Source organism: Styela clava, chromosome 11 (assembly GCF_964204865.1).
Source record: "Styela clava chromosome 11, kaStyClav1.hap1.2, whole genome shotgun sequence".
Taxonomy (NCBI): Eukaryota; Metazoa; Chordata; class Ascidiacea; order Stolidobranchia; family Styelidae; genus Styela; species Styela clava.
In genome coordinates this window covers 20439473-20456733 of record NC_135260.1, presented here as the reverse complement: position 1 = coordinate 20456733, position 17261 = coordinate 20439473, and the positions used below count along the sequence as shown (strand labels likewise).

At 33.3% G+C, this 17261-nt stretch overlaps 1 protein-coding gene across 2 annotated transcripts in view; it reads right to left on the bottom strand.

The window, feature by feature from the left end:
* The window catches only part of LOC120347008 (calcium-activated potassium channel subunit alpha-1-like), a 35970-nt gene extending 24974 nt beyond the window's left edge, over window positions 1–10996 (bottom strand). For both annotated transcript variants that reach the window (XM_078117607.1, XM_039416812.2), the window contains exons 1-9: window positions 10623–10996; window positions 8799–8959; window positions 8545–8713; window positions 7987–8048; window positions 7737–7830; window positions 6456–6567; window positions 5267–5418; window positions 4744–4824; window positions 4276–4457 (exon numbers count right to left, since the gene is read on the bottom strand). In XM_078117607.1, coding sequence (XP_077973733.1) covers window positions 4276–4457; window positions 4744–4824; window positions 5267–5418; window positions 6456–6567; window positions 7737–7830; window positions 7987–8048; window positions 8545–8713; window positions 8799–8959; window positions 10623–10697 — 1088 coding nt within the window. In that variant the 5' untranslated portion in view covers window positions 10698–10996. The remainder of the gene's footprint in view (window positions 1–4275; window positions 4458–4743; window positions 4825–5266; window positions 5419–6455; window positions 6568–7736; window positions 7831–7986; window positions 8049–8544; window positions 8714–8798; window positions 8960–10622) is intronic.
* Between the last annotated feature and the right edge of the window lie 6265 nt (window positions 10997–17261).

Genomic DNA, 17261 nt, shown 5'->3' with positions numbered 1-17261 from the left:
TCGGATCCGACTCGGATTCGAGTCGAACCCACGCATCATTTTTTCCAAGTCTTTAATCAATTCTGTTTTTACTAATTTACGCCTATATTTGTACTTTTGCCTCTATAAATCTCACAACATACCTTAACGAGTTAAAGTTCAAGGTCAAATCTGTAACAATATCCCTCGTGTGTACTATAAACACTCCTAATAAAAGCGACAACAGATATCCAGATAATATGACGCATGTTAAAAACTATTGATCGCTTATAACAATGATGTTGCGCCAGTCGCCTTCAAACTATCTATTCTTTTTGGTATACATGTGGTACACAATAAAATATGTGTCAGCGCAATATTTTTGAGTTTTTGATTCGCGGAAAAATGAAACATCAACACCGATGTGACACGATCACCTCAATGGGGAATCTCATCAATACCTCTTTTAAATCGAGTTTATTACGTGCAATCCTTTCTCTAAAAAGGGAGCAATGGAAAGCATGGAGAGTTTTTGAACGTTTACATGAACTACTAAATTGCAAGCAAATGTACCACATTGTATTGACGACGAGTGGCATTTCTCCACCATTTGCGCACGGGACATAGTAAATTTAGGGCTAGAAATATCTGGAATTATGGGGAAGCATTGCAGTCAAAAGCTTTTTGTTTTTCATATTGACATGTATAAATTTCTGGATAGCTGCCCAGAATTGACGCAAGGTGGTGGGCTGGAAATCCAGTTCACAGCCAAGGCGCACATTCACCCACGTTTACGTTTGTATTATGGCCGCCATAAAAGGGGGAAAATATATTTTTAAAATGATTCAACAGTCATCTGCGGAACCATTAGGCAAAAATATGAGCTACAACGTAAGTGTGTATTGTGAGCACACGATGCTGTAGCATCGCCAAAAGCGTGTTTTTCTGCGTTTACATTGTGACGTCGCGGACTCGGTGAATTCGATTCGAGTCCTTGACCTATTACTCGAATTCGTCGAATCTCTGTAATGCCGGACTCATCCCATCCCTACTTTCTTGCCATTCTATGATCAAATTTTTGCAGCATTCATTTACATTTTGTCGAAACAAAATATGGATTGTAAATTAATTTATAAGACTCCACAGAACAAATTTTCGAACTTATTGTCAACATCTATCAAGTGTCTATATATCTTTATCTTTCTGTTTTAGTTTAGTGTATTTGAATAATCACACATTATAACACATGTGGGACGCAATCTTTTGAAATTTAGTATTATATTTAATTTTCCCTCAAAATGAGTTTGATAAAACTTATCCATATTATATTCCACAATCAAAAGCTTTAAACGTTTTATATTTTTTGATCCTAGCACCCAATGTTATACAGATTTCTGGAAGATTATAGTTGATTGATTTGTATTGTGTCCGTAGCCTTGTGTATAAATGAAATCACGAAATTCCCTCTAAGCCAAATATTTAAACGTTTCCTCTTATTAAATAAACGACGTATGTTTTTCCACATTAAAGTAATTTAAGTTGACCATTATCCTAGCACCCAATGTTATACAGATTTCTGGAAGATTATAGTTGATTGATTTGTATTGCGTCCGTAGCCTTGTGTATAAATGAAATCACGAAATTCCCTATAAGCCAAATATTTAAACGTTTCCTCTTATTAAATAAACGACGTATGTTTTTCCACATTAAAGTAATTTAAGTTGACCATTCTCATTACCTGAATAAACAAGCTGTTACAATGCATTCCATGGTGTTACAATCATGTCCGAGAAAAATTTCAACCGCTTAATTAATATCAACGTGCGGAGTAGTCATTTGTATGTCAGCGGTTTCAAATATCCATCGGTCTATAAGTAGCAAGGTAGCCTGCTTTTATCGCCCCATAGGGACCTAGGTGGCAGACAAGCCACCGCAATTAAACTGCTGAACGTACAGGGTATGATATGATTCATCGATAACATTGTGTTTTCATGATGGCAATATAAACATTATATACATTGACTGATGCAAACCATAATCCAGGGATGGTGAACCTTTTTCAATGAATGGGTCAAAAATTATATTTTTATCGCGGAACAGAAGAGAGTGGGTCACAGATATATGATCAATGTTTGTGTCTATAAAAAACTTCTGAAACAAATCTTTTAGGCTTCTGTTGGTGTAGTTTCAGGCTTTACTTATGAAGCACTTCTATCAGGGACTTTTTATGGCTCTCGATTTTATGAAATTAGAGTGCAAAAACACGCATATGAATTACCATAAACGTTTAGGATGATGCGGTAAATTTTTTTACGATTCCAAAGAGTTTGGAGGGAATCCCACCTGACAGTGTCCTATTTTTCGATCAACTTTCAACCTCATTAAGGCACTTCTACACTGCCCCATTGTTATTTCAGATTTCTAGGCTTTTATTTCAAGTCTGAAAGATTTTGTTCTCTTAACGGTATTGTGGGCGAGAAACTAATAAAATACAAAGTAGCATCTAGTTCTCGCATAACCCCTAAATCAGTATGCAGATAAACTTCCGAAAGAGACCAGACGTAGCGACAAATTAACATATCAGTTGCATTGTTATGTCATAAACGATGTCAGAGCCAATAGCTGAATAATGGTTCACAGCGGTGCAGACATGCGTCCAAGATTAGGAGTTTTGAAAATTACCATACCGGCCCGAAATTAACAATTTGAATATGAGCCCTCGCGGCCCTGACTGCCCAACTGACGGTAGATTCTAATAGTTTAGGTATTGTTAAATTAATTTAAGGCCGGTTTTATCAATTTTTATCACTGATATGTTAGCATTTTTTTATTATTTTATTCGTGCCTTGGCAGGTCACAAATAAAACGTGGTGGGTCACTTTGTGACCCGCAGGTCAGTGGTTCGCCATCCCCACCATAATCAATTCACCTAAACTGTTTTCAAGTTGATGTCAAGTTGATTAAAAAATTTTGTCTAACATTTAGCATACAAGTGAATCTTCTATATTTATGTTGTGAAATGTTCACTTGTGTTAGATAGTTGAAACAATATATCTTCTCTATGAATTGTATTAAAATATCCATTGCAAATTTGAATTTTTACACTAAAATTTGTTATAATTGCTCTTTAAAATATGGTCATTACGTAAGGCGGTATGCTGAAAATCATCAAAATTGGTAAATAACAACATGGAAACAAATTGGGTTTGAAGACCTTGGAGAAAATTTGATGGATCTTTGAGTGATCAACAAGTGCAATAAAAGTAGCTGTAATGGCAGAAAGTAAACAGGGAAGAAACTTCATCAGGCTCGAAACTTTCACTGACAATCTTGGGAAGATGGGAAGGTTGAGTTATGACAGATAGCATGAATCAGCATTTTTAATGTCTGTGTTATACTTTTTACACTATCAATAGTTATCAACATTTGGTATTCCTGAAGTATGTGAACCAAGATGGCGGACACTGGAACGTAGTATGTGTACCAGGTTGATGTTGGGCCATAATTCAGGTACAAATAAACTGGTACACATACTACGATCCGGTGCCCCCCCCCCATCTTGGTTCACATTCTTCGATGTACCCATTATTTTGGAGAAATAAAAATTTCTCCTATTTTTTATAATAATGATTAGTTTGAGTTATCACCAAAACGGTAATAAGATTTGAAAATGATTACATTTTATTAACAGTCTGTCAACACTATGTTGCTATGTTGTAATTAAAAGAATTATCACAGATGATTGATGCCTAATCTGATTTTTGGACCTGAAATCGTTTTGCTGCATTGTTTTTTACTAGAACAGAAAATTGTTTTTGTCCCAAAAGAAAGAAAACAAGATGGCTTCATCATATAAACAATGACAGCTACTTGTCCAATTAGTCTTCCATGTTGGGTATGCGATAAGATAGCTAGTTGTATTAATTTCAATATAGAAGATGATGGATGGGCTCTGTGATTGACCAACAACTATTCAAACCCTGGTCATATACAAATGATCATCTCTAACAAAAAATCCCTTACGAGATAACTAGCAAGTGATCAAGATAATATCACAATTCACAATGCGTCAATCTTTGAACATGACTTCATCAGCAATAAATGATGAGGGAAAATTGACAAGAAGACAACTTACCGTAATCCTATGACAACCCTTGGCTTTTGAACTAGCCAGGCCGGAAATAAGATTAGCCATTTAGTTCTTTTGGTTCCGATGTATTGACACAGCATATTTTAGTATACAACATTTGGTAATGCGACCCATTGAGCACAATTCCTACATCCATATGACCATATATATGAGAATGAAACACTTACTTTCTTCCGCTTACTGAGGTATAAGCTCCTCCATATTTTTTTCTGTTTCCAATGAGATCCATTATCTCTGGTACAGAACCGGCAAACATAGCGAGTCCCACAAATATGAATAGCACCATTGAAAATCGACCAATCGTCGTCTCAGCATACAGGTCTCCATACCCGACTGTAGACATGGTGACCTAGATCATAAAATAAGTATATTTACTTACGACTGATTCAAGCTCAACTTTTTCGCAAGCAGTTAAACCATTTCATCAAAGTATAAAAAAATTTCTATGGGAAATGTGAATTTAAAAGCAAATAGCGATGATTACAAGAAAGAGGATTGCTGAGTTCCTCAAGATAATTCATATAACAACTGGTCATGGACGTATCCAATCATCGAAACTGTAAGCTCGAAAATGCTCATTATTATCTTTTTCAAAAGACTGCTGAATAAAAGACCTTGCAATTCTATTTACTCACCATGCAGAGATATACACACTCCCAATAAGTTAGCTTTTGAGCATTTGAAAAGTCGAGCCATGGATCACCTGTGTTTTCAACCTGCATATTTAAGAAAAAATCAAGTAATAAAATAATTCATAATGGACAGATTTCATCATCTCTAACCAAAAATTTGCTTCAACAAACCACTTTACATTTGCATCATGATAGCATATGCAAAGTTGATGTGATATATAGTCATTGAATACTAATATATCACAATTTATTTTATCGAGTTCATCCACAACTTTCAGATATTTTACTTTATTTGCAATTTCTAGTTTCTGAACTTACAAACAACATTATCAAATTTGAAACATATGTTGCAGTTATCAATAAATAAATTTGAAACATGTATAAATTATATTTGTAATGAAACACTTACTGGCTTACTAGACTGGAAAAAATAATGAAAAAAAGAGAAAAAATACAACCATATTTCATTATCAAAATTGTTGAATTTAGCAGGAAAAGTTAGCACACAATCCATAATAAATCTTACCAAGTGAATAAATCCGGCTCCTGTTAACCACGTACTCAAGAAAATTGACAGTACATTCACAAGTTTTATGCTATTGCTTGTCTTCAGTATATTAACAAATTGCAGAATCTCAGAAAACTGCAGTAAGCGAAGGGCGCGAAGAAATCGAAGCCCTAAAAGAAAGAAAAGTTTATACAATTTTTCTTCTTCTGAGTGAATAGTGTTAATGATATGACATTTTACTTTCCATAATGTATGAAATGGGACATAATACATCAATTGCTTCTGTGCTTTGCTTTGACACAACGTCAAAAATACCTGAACCAAAATAGTCTGACTAAACATTCAAGTATGAATAATCAGTAATCAGTAGTTTATTTTTTTCACCATACTGAAAATACACTTTGTATAAACAATATAACGATGAAGGGTGATAATTGCATTTCAGGATGAAGGGAGGTGCGCAAAACAATACTGGTTAAAGAGCAGTGGCACCCATGATTAAGTCTAACAGTAATTTATATAGAAGAGAAAAAAAGTTATATCATTATATTAAAATTTTTCACTGTAAAAAAACAACTCCAAAAAAATAACAAGATAAGTGTATTTGATTCAAAAAACCTACTGTAAAATTACATTATTATTAACATGAAGGCCTTAAAATTTGAAGGAAAAAAAGTTGGTTACATTTAGTAAATAATACGTCAAATTGTATTCTCTCATCACATGATTATTTTATCAAAATAGGGCAGATTGACTGTATAATTGTTAGGATAAAATTTATTTGTAGACTCAAGCAAAACAAAAAGTTAAGGAGACTTAACAATAATATGACCCATCCATGGCCTTTTGTCCAGTTACCAGTTTAGGTTGGGCATGGGAATAGTTAGTTAGACCAGGGGTTTTCAAACAGGGGTAAACAAAAGTTGGGAACCTCTACGTTAGACACATTTCAAGAGATAGACAAGATTTGCAGAAGAAGTTGAAAATGGTCACAAAAATCACCAGTGATGATGAATAATCCAAGAATTTTCTCTGTATAATCATCACTATAAGCTTCAAGCCAGCATCTCAAAGGCAAGATAATCAGTAATCATCTTTCTAAGAATTAGCATAATATGCTAACCTCTATAATGAATTAATATCACTGGGTGTTTTTTTCTTTGTGCAAAATTTTATTTTTGTCTAATGAATTAGCAAACATACTCACCTAACCATGTTCTATTAAGATAAACAGAAACAAAAACAGGTGGAACAGTGAAAAAATCGACAATGGAATTGACCTCTAGCCAGAATAACAACTTGTCGTTGGCAGCAATGAACTAAATAGGAAAAACAAACAATATTATATGTTGTGGGAATAATATTTTTGAGGCTTCTGATCATCTGCTATAGTCATGTAATGAATTGTGTTCGATCAGTTCCTTTGTTGTTAATTTGACTTTATATTGTCTCAATGTCTAGTAAACAATTTAGTTTAATTACTCATGTCATATTCATACAAATGGACACTTTCTTCATCTGAATGATCGCAAATTTCTCGATGACTTTAATTTTGCAGGTACTAGTGGTCACTGGTCTTGCCACACCCATGGATTGTTTTAGTATGCCATAATGGTTCACTCATAAATCATTCCACGTTCCAAAACAAAAAATGCCTCATTACTCATACTTATTTTTTTCATATTTATTTTATTTCTTTTTTTTATCCCAACAGGCAATTGATTAGTCATGATATAATATATAAAATGAATGATTTATGATCTGCTGCTCCCTTTGCAAAAAGGTAATTTCCACAACATTCGGTTCAAATGAGGTCAAATGTAAATGAATGGAACTGCTGAAAATCTGAGCAAGTACAAAAAAAAAGAATTTGCACTACATAAATATTAATAATTAGTATTAAAAAAATAATTTTTGGATCATAAATTTCATGGATGATTTAAAAAAAAATATCAGTATATATAATTCTCTATGTACTATCAGTAGGCAGAAAATCGAAAATAATATTTCTAACAGAATTTTCACTTTCATCAAAGCCCTCAAGCAAATTGGATCAAACAGATATAAAATACTATATACACATGTTTTAATGGTTTCAAAGGTCATGGGAGAATTCATGCAATATACATTAATACATCAAATTTTTTACTTATTATATGGATAGACAGAATTGTGGGTTTACAAACAATTTTCAGATTTCAATTTAGATTTTTTGAGGCATTATTATGGTTTGTGGTATCGAGGATTCCAACAATAGACTGGATAGAGTTCAAACCCGCATGGCTAAGTGTATCTGACCTGTTACAATAATCAGCAGGTGGCGATCAAACCACAGCCTCCTGGTTCTGTAATTTTGCAATCATGATTTATTTTATATGATTATTAACTTAAGTTGACTGGTGAAAACATTTCTTTCGGTCATTCTAGCATTCCAATTTTTTTTAAATGATATTATTTGTCGATATAGTGCTAACTAATTTCCACTTACCCGAAGGCCAAAGTAAAGAAGAAAAAATAGGTTGAATGCCATATCAATCTGCAGTGTTGTGTCAGTGTAAAAATTTTTGCAGGTTTCTATAGGACTGAAAAAAGTTGAAATTTTTAGGAACAAAAAGACACAAAATAAACTTAATCTTATGATAAGAAGAAACTGATTTATATTAGAGGTTGATATGGTTTGAGTTGGATGTCAAAAATTGATCTGAGTTCTATGAAACTTTTCAAGCATTCCAACTTACTCTGATGAATCAATGAAATATATAACAAGAGCACCAATGCTGAGCATAAAAACGAGGACGACCTGAAAAATTAGAAAAAAAAACATTGAGTAAAAGGAAAAAAGAAAAAAGAAATTTGATATAGATAATTAGGTTGCATATTAGAAGAAATATTACAGCAATAGCTCAAAACAGGCCAACACAAATGTTTTCAATACATTATTAAATCAAAATTTGCTTTCTATATGAATTTTGGTTTAATTTCCAATGGAATCTCACTTATATGTATCCATTTCATGATTTTTTATAAAAACTATTATGACTCGCCCTCAACTTGAGACCCGGTAGAACAGCGGCTTGACTTGAGACTCAAATTTAAAAATTTGATGGAAATGGGACTTAACCGGAGAATCATTTATCATGTTCGTTCATGATTAATCTTTCAAACACAAATTAGGTAGTTATAATAACCTACAGTTGTAAACGATTTCATATCCATAGAATCTAACAAAAATTGTTATTCAAATTATAACCAAGGCATAAACTAATCAGATAATGAATTTTGATAAAACATTTTACCAGTATCCTTCCAATTAAAGTCTGTGCAGATATCATAACACCAGCCCAATCTTTTACAACAGTCATCCATTCCACTTCTAATGGTCCGGCAGATTTTGTTGAGTCTGCATCAGAATTATCTTTATCGCTTGATGTGCCTTTGCTTGAATTTCCATCTTTGGGGATTTGACTAAACAGATTAATAAGGAAATCAATAGGAAATTTGGACATTATTCTAACATATTTCGATGCACAATGAAAAAGAAAATATATACCTGTAAGCAGCACAGCACATGTAATTGAAAACTCTCCATATTAATATGATGAGAAGTCCACCAAAAAATGTGATTAATGATGAACTGAGGAAAACATACCACATGCGAGTTTGTTCACATGGTGTGTGTGTGGCATTTGTTGTCAAATACTCAGTTGTTACCTAGAAAAAGATTTTTAAACAAATTCTAAATAAGCATTCTTCGTGCATAATTTTGTAATGATTTGAAAAAGATTTTATGGCATGATTTATGTAAACATACGAGTATACTATATATCAATAAGTATAATATTTGAATTGAGGACAAACTACAAAACCTACTATTTTCATAAAATCAATGAAGAAAAATCAAGTTGTAGTTAAATTCACTATACAAGGTGGTAAGCTGGAACCTTAAAGCCTTAACTGAGATGTAAATTAACACAAATAATCAATATTGCACTTTGCATATTAAGCTTTTACATATGTATGTGCCATATGCCATTCTTGTGATTAAACTTTCTCTGAGAACTGATCAATTCATATTGTTTGAAACACATTATGACTCAGTATGGCAGGAATTTTGTTTGTAAACACAAGATGAACTTTATTCCCATGTGTATCATGTCTATTTTCCAAAAGAAGGCACTAATTCAAATTTTGTAGATTCTCTTTAGTTGTTATCGATTCACAGTGAATTCTTTTTGTGATTGCTCTCGCATTAAGTGGTTTAAATTTTTAGATATTGTTTATACTTTAATTGACAGCAAATCTGAATATTTAGTATCTAATATTATTCAATATTGAATAAACATTTGCTCTGTAGTGCACCACACCGGGACCCAAGTCACAGTTTATGACAGAAGACTTCCGAAATAAGTGCGATATTACAGTAAACTTCAAAGTGTTTTTTTCATTACATGTAAAAGCTCCACAGATCACATAGTGGCAATAATCAATCATCATTAAACCAAAAGTAATTTGTTCTCATAAATAATAAATTATTTTTTAGTAAAGCGGCTTTATCTATCCTTGTTGCAGCATTCAATTTAGTTAAAAGTAGATTCATTATTTAGTGTTCATAATAGAGCAAAAATGGGCCAGAAAATGTATGCAAGATGATTCCAACAACCGTGGTAGTTCAATTATACTGCCCTTTATTAATTTGAAGATTTTAATGTTTTTTGCTGAATTGAAATAATCTTACTGTTACCATATCAAGTATCAACAAAAATAGTTGGAATTACCAATATAATACATTGAGATAACACATTTTTTGGATAAAATAAGTTTTTGCTATCAGATTAGAATGTTCAGGCACTATTTGAAACAAAGCAATTTGTTTTCTAATATTGAGAAGCTTGAATCTGGCAATTTTACATGCGCCTACATCTAAGTTATATGACATCCCATCAATTTCCCAAGTAATTTTTCTTTGAACTAGACTACACAATATCAAATTATTGATTGGAATCAAAAAAAAAAGAAAATAATGTTGTGAAATTGATTATCACATTCTCATACTACATTTACTATCTTATTCAATTACTTGTGTGATTGAAAGGTAAAGCTGGACAAAACCCCTGACAAACAAATAGTCAGTCTAATTGATATTACAACATTGAGATTATGTATACTGCATACCCTGAATGTGGAAATCTGAACAGAAAGTAGTGGATCACAATGCTTATAATGCAAGTATGCTATCGCAAGAACAAACATGAATATTCTGTTTGATTCAAGAGTCGAGCTGTACCCTAACACATTAGTCTTGAATTAAATAGAAAACTTTAAAATTTTTATAAAAATGACAAAAAATAAAATTAAACTGAAATATGGTACTCACGGATACATCCACAACAGCTGTGTCTGATTGTGTACAATTACATGTGGGTGCTGCTGCAGGAGTAGAATCTGTCATTCTTTTTCAATATAGTTCTGAGTTTCCTTTTGTCGGATCTTAGTTTTACGTTCTTCTAATTCCGCGATGAATGCATCTACTTGCTTCCTCACATTAAATCTCTCTGGGCAAATATTCCAAAAAAACGTTGACCATCTGCTAGTGGTCACAATGAACACATGTAGTCCACATATATTTTTATCATTTCTTGACGTAAAAGGTCTCTTTATTGAATGGAATATGTCAAACAAATATCCTGTGTTCAATTTGTAGTTCTATTCATCAATTTAAACACAAAACTTCTAAAGGTAAAATCAAACAAATAAAATTCTTCGTCCAGATATGATTGCAACTTTTGGTTAGTGTATAGTGAATATAATAGGGTTTTCTATCTAACAAACGTTGAATTCCATAAACAATAAGACAGATAGTCTGAGGGAATTTCTAAACTTTCTTGAAAGTGCCGAGTTTATATGATGCTCCATTGAATCACTATGCCTCTCAATATAACACATTGGATGAATGGGGGAGTGTTTTGAAATGACCTAAATACCTCTATTGTATACAGTTCCAGTCACTAATGCCTTGAACTAATTTCAATTGGCAAAATTTCCTATGCAATGTTATAATACTATTCAAAGAATCTGACTTTGAAATAAACAGCAAAACGCATCAAATTCAATCGCACTTTCACTGTAATCAAATTATGTCATTTCAAGTTACCACAGCTAACTAACGAACGTCTAACTTCAAATGAAAGATGACAGCATATATTTCTTTCAAAAACCCATGTGTCTTCATAACCGATGCCGTGCTACATACCGTACCTTACTTTAAAACAAAACGTCCAATCAATTCGTGTCGACATAATAATGAGAAACGGTGCATGTGTTCTACTCCATATTGACCCGTTTACTTGAAGTGGCAATCTGCACTTGGTTTAATTATAATCGTAATATTCCACGACCCATACAGCCATCTCGAAATGCAATAAATTATTTAGGCAGCAATCAATGCGCTGATCTCACATTGCAAATGAAAGCGCGTCTCTAACGATAACGCCGTATGAAATCCTAACAAAAATCCTGGCATAATCGATTTGAGCTCGTTACCCGGGAGAAACCCTTCAACCATGCAAAGCAACACACTGTTCTCTTATCACCCCGCGGAACACAAATCCCGTCACGCTTTCGGCTGATAAAATGGCGACGCCATGTTCGTAGCGGTCACGCTGATAACAAGGTTAACTGACTCGACTAAAAATAATCGAAAATGGCTGATTTATCTAAAGATATAACGCCGGGTGTCTCTTAGGTAATAAAACATCAGGGGTTCTCATCATCCTCCGAAAATAAACACCAGAACCAAATTTTATACATTATCATCCAATCATGTACGGCCGCTTAAATCGCCTCTCTGGTACAGAGATTTAGCGTCATTAAATACGAATGTGCAAAAAATTAAATAGGTCGATCAAGATTTCTCTATGAAGTACAATCAGTCGATAAGAGCCTAGAACACTTCCCTTTTCAACGTAAGTAATTTAAAATCGATAGCACTTAATTTAGTGATATATACTATGGAAATTGCCCTGATAAAGCCAAATGAATTCATCTTGATGTAAATGCGTCAAATAGAAAAGTTCTTTTTAGAAGCGTATGTCGCACGATGGGTTCATATAGTGGGTCTACGTATTATTTCAAGTTAACATATCATATGCGATTTTGGTGGAATTAACTGACTTTTCTGATTAGTGCAGGTACTGTCAAGTGTTAGTGTCTACTAACCTGAGTCGACAACTAATCCAAGTAACAAACTTCCTCCTTGTTCGAAATTTAAATCTAAACTAATGAGCTAAGAAACTTTTTTTAGTGCGGAGAGATGCTCAATTTGAATATTTTGCTTCATAGTTGAGACTAATACAGAAAAGTGACTAACATTTCACCGTGATTGTGACTATTTCTTATACACTTACGTATGTAATTCTGCGAGAAAAGAACTTTCAGGTACGATTTTTAAAGGCACATAACATGTAAAAACAGCCGCTAACAAAATAAAGCAAGATAATGAGACATTTTTGCATATAATAATATAGCACAGTAAAATTTACTGACTATTTAAAACTGCATAGAAAATATACTTTTAATTTTCGGTGGTCGACATTGAATTTGAGTTTTTTGTTTGCGACCGTTTTTCTTGCGTCAGTCATACAAATTGCAGAAAATGAATCATGGTGTTTACAAATATGCAAATTCGATATTAATTCGGTAACATTTTGTATTTATATTGCGCGAGGTTTATGCCCTTTTTAAAAACAAAAAAAAAATTTCTTTCTCATTTTTAGTACTGATAGCTGCCTTTTTTGTTACAAACAAAAAATTCGCCAAATAAACCTGAACACAGGATATATATATAAATGTAAAAAAAAAAAAAATTTCATGTTGATATTCCACTTCACTGTCGTAAAAAGATTGTGCCCCATTTCATACAAGAAGACATAGTACTAAGCGTATTGTAGCAAATAGCGACATTCTGTTTTAAACGAGTTATTGTGATATACTCGTAAAACTGATAACGATCAATAAATATGAATTTACTTAAAAGCATATAAGTGCAAACACTAATATTCCCTAATATCCTATTCCTTACGAAGATGTTTCCATGCGATCTAATCTATGTATGATGATTCCAACAACTGGGGGTAGTTTAATTATACGGTGCTCCCGAAGTATGCGAACCAAGATGGCGGACATCGGAACGTAACATGGGTAACAGGTTAGGGTTAGGCGATAATTTTTTTCCAATTTTCCTTATTTTTGTCCTATTATCATGTCGAAGACTAGCCAAGAGCCTCCCGTAGTATTTATACCTAAAATTATGGCCTAACCCCAACCTAGTACACATATTACATTCCGATGTCCGCCATCTTGGTTCGCATACTTCAGGAGCCCCTCAATTATCAACAAAAAAAGTTGGAATTACCGATATAATACATTGCAAATATCAATGCGTCCTATCAAAACATACATAATGAATTCTGACAAAGAAATTTCTAATATTCAAGCATATATCAGCGTATCTGATTATACAGTTTTATGTACCTTTTCCAAGCGAAACTCAATCGAAACTACAATTCAAACAGAATGCGAGCGTCAAAATATAGAATATGGCTTGATAACAAAGCACACAAATATTATCAACCCGGTTAAAGTGTAACTAATAATTTTCGAACGATATATATATATAGGGCCCAATATTTAGAGGTCTTCAAGCCTATATTGAGACCTATTTATCGCTTGAAATAGTCGTTAATATTTCTATAATGTAAAAAACGCGAAAAAGATGAGAATTTTTTTATTTATATCCACGGCCCATACACGAGCAATCACATTAAATAAATGAAAGGAGACCCACTTAATTCCAAACGATTAAATTTACAATTTCACGGATACAATCTGTCGTCTGTAGAAAAGCGACCGTTAATCCCGAGTTCGAATGTATTTCTTTCATTTGATCACGTATACACCAGAAGGTGTAAGTAATAATTTGAACACCAGGAAAAACGGATTAACAAAAATGCTAGTTAAACGTTTATTACGACTGTTATGAGTATGAATACTGAAAGGAATAAACGAATTAGGAACACGACCATACATGCTTATAATTTTGATGGATACAATATTTCAGCCTTCCCTATAAACTACTGTATATGCAAATAGTGCTGTCAAGTAGGTTTGGATAACTCAATGCTCTGTATCGACCGACATCAGGAAATTTTGACATCGATAATTAACAATGAATGAAGCGACGCCTGCAAGTACATTTTTAAAGCAGATGGCAACAAATGTACAGATTAGCAATGTCATTGGACTAAATCATAAAACAAGCGCGCTGAAACTGTCATTGCTGTTTTTTTATTAACACCTTCTGACACAGAAATTGATACACCAGAACGCATTCCAAACGAATTTTTCCTTCATTGATTTTCAGTCCTACAAGAAAACGTTGTGGATTTTCGTTGGTGCTCCTCAATCAAAGGGGAAAAACACAACAAGTGCTCTGATAATGCTCTTCGATAATTAATAGATATCTTCGCGAAATAAAATGAATTTACCTTTCAGGTATTCTTGTGGTGTACACATGGAGGTTGTTAACCTATCATAACCCCGGCTATATAATTAAACTTTTGACTCTTCACCTTGACGTTACCCATGAGACTTCTACATTCCAGTCCGCGAAGAATCCACGCTACTCATCTTTATTTAGCTTAGGAAGAATTTGTTACTAATTTTTATCAGCGAAATCTCTACCCTGAAACAGTAGAGGTACTCTCTATATGGGGCCCTAGCGTGAATTCGTTACAATATCCATGCCTTCTATGTCTTACTTTGTCTCAGTATTCCAATGCCTATAAGGAACACGTTCGGCTCATAAATAATACTATTGTTGGATTTTCATTCTCTGAAATACAAACATTATGCTTTTTAACATGGTTTATTGGTTATATTTCGCACAAAAAAATTATGTCTCGGCTATACGAAGCTCGTTCAGACTCAAACTTGCACAGAAGATGACTCTATACGAGAAAAATATTCACCAACTCAAAGCTTTAAACTCGGAACGGCAAAATCCAGTTGGGGCTCACGATGTGCTAGGCTGCGACTAAGGACGACTGAAAGCCCTTTATAACTACCGGGAACTCTACTTGACAACGTTGAGGAAATGTGCGCGATTTTAATTTGTTCGAACTGATAGCGTCCCGCTTTAAGCTCATGACATAAACTCTTGTGGAAATCCTGTACTGCATCACTAACAAAAACAAATTCCTCTTTCGTTAACATCATGAAAACCCACCAAATAGCATGTAAAACAAAGATAACGACGTTAGGTACACACTATCATAATGAATCCAATGTAGAGTAAACATTAACTATTACAAACATATCTTATAGTTAATGAATTACTAGTTTAAGTAGGTTGATAAAACCCAGTAAAATGAATCGCCCGCCAAAGAGGCTGTTAATAAACGGCAAAGAATCAACCAACGCGAACTTTCACTGCGGAATGAAATATATCGTTCCTGATTAGCGGTGAAGAATTCAAATTGCTCAGGTGTGCCCCGAAGTAAACATAACAAACCAATTGATAAATTGACTTTGTTCAGACGCTTGCACGTATGTATTGAAACATTATAATGTATTTAAATGAGCATTCACAAATTTTTCAGCCGTTAATTTGCCAGTATGATATTATGTGTTTATATTCCAACCCGAATAAAACTCTCCATCGTATTCATTCAGAAGTCGCAATGTTCGGACAGGGTGGAATAAACAGTGCCTTGTCCATTAATACCAGTTGAGGCTTTGATTAAAATTGTTGTCCAAGCAAATCAGTTGGAACGAAATTTCAAATTATTTATATTTAAGCGTTTTAGCAGGGTTAAGGAAGATCGAAATCTAAAAATAGCGATTTTATCATTTTAAAAAGTAATTTTTTTTTATATATAATGGTTTTTCTATTGCATGAATTCATTCTCAAAATTCGAAACGTACAAACGCAAAACTTTTCATCGCCTGGCTTTACCTATTTGCATAAAATAAATTACCATCAACAATCGGATCCGGATCGTTTTTAAGTTTTACTTTATCACTTCTACTCGAATCAAATGTTTTCCTGTTGCGGAAAATACAAAATATCAAGACAGGAAAATATGACAGGGAATTATGACACCAGGGAAATCAACCTACATGAAGGAAGTATTTAAGTAAATTCTTCGACGATCGTCAGGCACTTGAGTGATAGAATAATTATTTCCTATTGATTAATACGTCAAAACCGGAATTAAGAATTAGCAATTAAAAAAGTTTTAAAAGATTTCAAATTGGATTTTAATTTTCAGTTTCCTTCAATCTCAATATAAAACAAAGTCGTGTACTTATGCACGGTGCAACGAAAAACATTTCGGTGTTTTCGCTATATCTTAATATATAAATAGTTGATGGTACAGACACCTATGCATACAATACAGATTCGGAAGTGACATGTCCTAGAGGTTTGGAAGGTTTATAGTGCGAAAAATGAAAATGTGTGGAACTTACAATAAATAATACACAGTGCCTCAACATTTACACGGTATAAACCCGGAAACAAAAGTTATCAACTAGTGACATCCGATGACGCATTTGTAACAAAAACTCTAAAACCATACACACGATATTTTTATATTGTGTCATCGTCCTAACCGGTTTTGCGTCACCACTTTAAAATATGTTCCTTTAGATTAGAACAATCTTTGGGATGTGATATTGCACAGCATGTAAACTTGTTGTAAGTGAATTTAGTGAACAGATTTAATAATAATGCGTTCTATATAATATTGAATATATAACAATGCAAACTGAAAAATTAAATATAAGATTAGGTTACCTTGTGAATATGAATAGCTATATAAAAAGAACTTGTCGAGTTGTATCAACATTAAAAATTCACTGAACACTTATATCTTAATTCCGCGTAGAGTACCAGCTCATCAGTGGCGGACCGAAGAGTAATGTTTACTCACTTCAGTTAATCAGTATTTTATTT